We start from the raw sequence: 4,951 nt of genomic DNA on the forward strand, positions 1-4,951 counted from the left end.
AAAGGCCCGGGTGCATCCTCCCTGTCCCCCTCCCAGAGGCCCTCAGATTGGCGAGGACGCGGCGGGGACTCTGGCCGGCGTGCAGGGGGGGCAGCCGTGACCCGGGTGCTTCGTGCGCCGGTCAGAGTCGTCCGCTGTCTCTGGGCACTCTGTGGGTCTCTGGGAGAGGGACAGGGAGGATGCACTGGGGCCTTTGCACCTTTGGGGGGCGAGCTTGGGTCGGAAATTGCCATGTTGTGACCGTGCAACATGCACGGTCTACAGTCTACCACATTACTGTGTATATCTGAGACTTCGCAAGCAATTAAAAATAAAAAACTCTCACTTCCGCGCTCGTGAGAGGTGGACGTGAGAGGCTCCATGCAAGGCGGCGTGATCACGCGTGTGAGCTGTGTCCCGTGTGACTGTGAGGCGCTGACGACTACTACGAGATCTACGACGTCGGTGTCCGACGTGCGAGCGACGGGGTGTCGGAACTCGGATGGGTGAGCCGCACCACGCGCGCACGTGGACTGGAGGCGGCACGAGCCGGCAGCCGCCGCCCAGGGCCGCCGCTCCGGCCCCCGCCGCCGGCGCTCTCCGCCCGCGGTGGAAACTCTCGCGGGAAATCGCGGGTGGGAGAGAACGAGGCCAACAAATTGGCGTGTAAGAGAGAGAAGTTGGTGTAGATTGGGAGTGGGAGTCAGCGGAGAGAGAGAGGGAGGGAGGGAGGGAGAGAGAGAGAGAGAGAGAGAGAGAGAGAGAGAGAGAGAGAGAGAGCGAGCGAGCGAGCGAGCGAGAGAGAGAGAGAGAGAGAGGGAGAGAGAGATGGGACCTACTGAGCGCATGTGGCGTCGATGGATGGGGCGCCCCTGCGCTAGAGTTCCTCCTTCGGCTCGCCCTTCTTCTTCTTTTTCCTCTTCTTCTTCTTTTGAGGGCTCGTCTGCGGGAGAGCGAGGGACGGCTCAGGGACGGCTCGGCGGCTACAGGACAGCTGCACGGAGCACTGGCGACGCGATGCATCTCGGGTGGTGGCGCCCGTCCTCCCGGTGGCCGGGCGGCGGTCCGGCCAGGGCGCGGTGAGCGGTGCGCGCCGGCGGCTTGGACGGCGGCTCGTCTTTCTCGTCCTCGTACTTGTCCTTGCACGACTCGGGGCAGGTGGTGGCCATGAAGGCGCGGTTGGAAAGGCACTCGCCCTTGGCGGCCCAGTTGTGGCAGTGAAAGTTCTTGTCGATCGGCGCGTCCGGGTACGCCTTTCGTCGGTGCTCGAACCTGGCGGCAGCAGGGTCAGAGTGTCGGCCGGGCAAGTGGTGGCGGGCACTGGAGGCGCGCGCGCGCCACTCCCAGCACGAGTACTTGCACGAGTCATGCATGTACCCCGGGTTGGACTTGCACTGCCCGTCGGCCGCCCACCTGCGCAACGCAGAGGCGGCGGCTGCTCGGTCGCTGGGCGCAGCTCTCGTGGCAGGGCGGCGGGCGATGCACACTCGTAGCACTGGCTGCCGCCCTTGTCGCCGTCCTCCTTGAATGGGTTCTCCTCCTCTGCCGCCGCAGCGCCGACGGACAGGCCGAGGAGGAGAAGCGCGAGGCTCCGCGTCGCGGCAAACATCGAGCGGGGTGGGGCTCGCTAAAAGGTCGGCGTGAAAGTGCCACCGAACTTCTGCTACACCAGAACGCCGTGTTAGCTCTGAAAAAAGAATTTCGCCGGCGATTTCGGTGCACGAAGAGGCAGACTCCCCAGGGTGGGCGACGGCTAGCGCATCACACTCCTCTCCTTAAAATCCCTGTGTGGTGGCGGCGTGCCGTTCTCCCTCCCTTGGGTTGTCTGTTTTCTTTCTTTCTGGACCCTGTCCTCCTCCCCCATCCCTCGTTTGGGTTTGTCCATTTTCTTTCTTCCCGTTCTTTCTTTTTTCAAAGCACCGTTTCCACCAACAAAAGAAGGAGGAAACAAACCGTGAACCGAACCACACGTGACACGAGGAGCGCAGAGTTGTCACACCCTCAGCGCCGCCGCCCACACACGCGAGCCCTCACACCAGCCTCACCGCGGCCTCGGGTTGGCTGCGCAGGCGGCGGGCCGCCACAGCCGCGCAGGCAACCGCCGCGAGGAGAGCGAGGGTGCGCGAGTCGGCCGGCGGTGCCAGCAGGAGCAGCTCCGACCAGAGCGAGGAGGGCGCGCATCCCAAATCCGGGCTCGTGGCGTGCGACGGGGGGCAGCCGGGGCGGCAGACGTGCACGGCGGCAAAGCACGAGACGCCAAAGCCCGCGGACTCCGCCCCGCACACCTCCCTCCAGCCGGGCGTCTCGTCGCAGGCGAGCAGCCCGGCGCAGCAGCCCTTTGCCGGCGGCGCAGAACCGCGGGCCGGCGCGGCGACCTGCCCCCCCTCGCCGACGCAGCCCGCCGGGGTCCACAGCGCGGCCTTGAGCTGCATCGCCGCGCGCGCCTCCCCCTGCTCCATCACCTCCTCCCACCGAGACCAGTTGAAGGCGGGCAAGTTGCGCGCCCGGCGCGCCGCGGCGACCGCGGCGGCCGCGAGGCGCCGCTCGCCCGCGCGCGCCACAATCTGCTCGGCGTGGCGGTGCGCCGACTCGGGGTAGATCTCCGGGCAAGTCTCGCTGCCGAGCGGCGAGGCGTCGGGGCCGTACCGCCACTCGTTCGAGCGGATGTACTTTGCCGTCGGGTAGTCGGGCGGGTCGCAGCCGACGTTCACCTCCGACTGCCACACGCGCACCCAGTCGACGTGGAACGCGGTCCCGATCGGCCCGCCGTCGGCGGGCGCGTCGATTGCGCCGTAGCCCCCGTTCCACGTCCCGATGGCGGAGTTGACGATGAGCGCCTAACACACGAGGGGCCAGACGGTGTGATGCCCGCCGCTCCAAAGGCGCCGGCGGCGGTGCTCGAGGAGCGCCATCGGCTCGCGAGGGAAGGCGCGCGCGGGCGTGCGCTCGCGCCGGCTCGCCGCCTCCCTGCCCGCCTCCCCCCCCGCCTCGCCAGGCCGCTGCGCCGAGGTGTCGACCGCATACGCGCCGAGGGCAGACTCGTCGAGGCTCCAGACGAGCCGCCCGTCGAGCAGCCACCGAAGCGAGCCGCCCTCGCCGCCGCCGCCGCCGAGGAGCTCGACGCGGTAGGTGCGGTAGCGCTCGTCGAAGACGTCGTCGACGACCGAGGCCGAGATCGTGTCGGGGCAGCCCGTCGGGCAAGAGGCGCCCCAAGGCGGCCCGTACCACCCCTTGCCAGCGATGCCGTCGCCGTACTTGAGGCCAGAGTACCAGCTGCCGGGGCCGCGCTGCGCCGGGAGGGAGCCGATGGCGGGCTTGAAGTAGGCCGGCACCGCGGGCGAGATCTGGAGCGAGAAGACGGCGTAAGACGTTGCGGACGGCGACCGGACGGCCACCTCGGCCGCGTCGATCTCGGTCGCGCCTCGCCCCTGGAACGGGTGCAGCCCGTCGACATCGAGGTCGTGGTCGTCGCACGCGCTGATTCGCTGCGGCGGCGAGTCTGGCGCCAGGGCGAGGTCGGCGTCGCACTCGTCGTACGACCACGGCCAGAGGCCCGTGTTGGAGCTCTGGTACACGGCGCGGCCGAGGTTGCCAAACAGCCAGAGCGCCGGCCAGTAGCCGCTTCCGTGCGGCATGCGCGCGCGGAACTCGACGACGCCGCCGGTGAAGCAAAACTTGTTCCACGACTGGAGCATCGCCGAGCGGAACGGCATCGTGATCTGACGCGTGCCGCTCGGGTCCGGGCCGGTCGTGCGCTCGTACACGGTGGCGATGCGCAGCGCCGACACGCCGGGCTCCTCTGGGTCGAGCGCCACGGTCGCCTGCTCCGGCAGGTACACCGTCTTGCCCTCGTTGGCGGTGTCGGCGACGTGGAGCGCTGTCCACTTGGGATCCTCGCCGTTTGCAAACGAGCGGCTCGGATCGTTGAACTCGTCCGAGAAGACGAGCCGGTGGAGCGCCAGCCCCGGCCCCGCCGCCGTCGTCCACGCGGACGGCGGCGTGGCGAGGTCGCACCAGCAGCAGGAGGCGAGCGCGGTGGCGTTCATGGTTTGTCGGCGCGCAGGCAGCAACGTGCAGGAGGGCTACCCCAGGTACCAATGTTTCGGCAAAGGAGGCGCCCCGGGCCTGCTTTGTTTTTTCTTCTTTCACATCTGTAAGGTGCCTATATGGGCTTCCAGTATCGGACCTTCAAGATATGCGCTTTTGGCCGGTGGCCTCTTCGGACATGGTACCTCCGGTGAGATAGTGGCTGCCAGTTCGAGACTGGGGCCGATCGAACTTGAGTTGTTCGGAGGAGGAATCCGGCCAGCACGGGTACAAAGAGGGGTACCCGGAGAATCCCCAGCTGCGGAAACGTAGTGTCGCTCAAGAGGTGCGATACTGCGGGGGAGTGTAAGGTGCCTATATGGGCTTCCAGTATCGGACCTTCAAGATATGCGCTTTTGGCCGGTGGCCTCTTCGGACAACATCGCCCCTTTAGCACCCTGTCCCACACCGTTGAGCGGCTCGGGCTCCCCCTCCCCTCCCCGCTGCCCGGCGCGGCGTGAGAGGCAGCACTCTTAGCGAGAGCACCCGTGGAGCACATGTTCTCTGTGCGAGAACCGAGCCGCGACCTATCTCATTTTGAGATTTGAGTCGGCGGCGGCGGGGGAGGCTGCCGGTCCCCGCCGGATTCCTTCCTGGGCGGTGCCGGAATTTGGGCCTGAGGGGTCGATCTGGGTGACTTTTTATTACTTGTAGCTCCTGACCCATCCCTTTACACTTGTCTACTCTTTTCTTCTTGATATCTTTTATTCTTCTTGTACTTTTTTCACTATTTTTCAGCCTTTCTCTATCCTTCGTCCCGCTTGTGTTTATCCTATTTTCTCCTCTTTTTTCTTCTTTTCTTCTTTTCCATTCTCTGTGCTATACTCCTCTTCCTTCCTTCTTGTCTCTCTCTCCACTATTTCTTTTTCTTTTCTCCTTTCTCCTC

The 4,951-nt window shown here is 66.0% G+C and overlaps 2 protein-coding genes across 2 annotated transcripts; both read right to left on the reverse strand.

The window, feature by feature from the left end:
• Positions 1-42: 42 nt before the first annotated feature.
• EMIHUDRAFT_454556 (hypothetical protein) lies at positions 43-1,588 on the reverse strand (the record flags this gene model as incomplete). The annotated part of the gene is made up of 4 exons (XM_005791103.1): positions 43-70; positions 1,114-1,251; positions 1,321-1,392; positions 1,467-1,588. The coding sequence occupies 4 exons, from the start codon at positions 1,586-1,588 to the stop codon at positions 43-45; spliced, it is 360 nt and encodes a 119-aa protein (XP_005791160.1).
• Positions 1,589-1,863: 275 nt separating this feature from the next.
• On the reverse strand, positions 1,864-4,057 carry EMIHUDRAFT_439988 (hypothetical protein). Its single transcript, XM_005791104.1, has 2 exons — positions 2,886-4,057; positions 1,864-2,813 (listed from the first exon to the last, which is right to left on the reverse strand). Exons 1-2 carry the CDS (start codon positions 4,023-4,025, stop codon positions 2,010-2,012), a joined length of 1,944 nt encoding a protein of 647 aa, XP_005791161.1. The 5' UTR covers positions 4,026-4,057; the 3' UTR covers positions 1,864-2,009.
• Positions 4,058-4,951: the final 894 nt, after the last annotated feature.

This window comes from Emiliania huxleyi, assembly GCF_000372725.1.
Source record: "Emiliania huxleyi CCMP1516 unplaced genomic scaffold EMIHUscaffold_115, whole genome shotgun sequence".
NCBI lineage: Eukaryota > Haptophyta > Isochrysidales > Noelaerhabdaceae > Emiliania > Emiliania huxleyi.

Excerpts from the sequence above, each read along its gene's own strand:
- EMIHUDRAFT_439988 (XM_005791104.1), bottom strand. The coding sequence starts at position 4,025 with ATGAACGCCACCGCGCTCGCCTCCTGCTGCTGGTGCGACCTCGCCACG. Across the intron at positions 2,814-2,885 it reads TCCCTCGCGAGCCGATGGCG|CTCATCGTCAACTCCGCCAT; the intron begins CTCCTCGAGCAC and ends GTGTGTTAGGCG.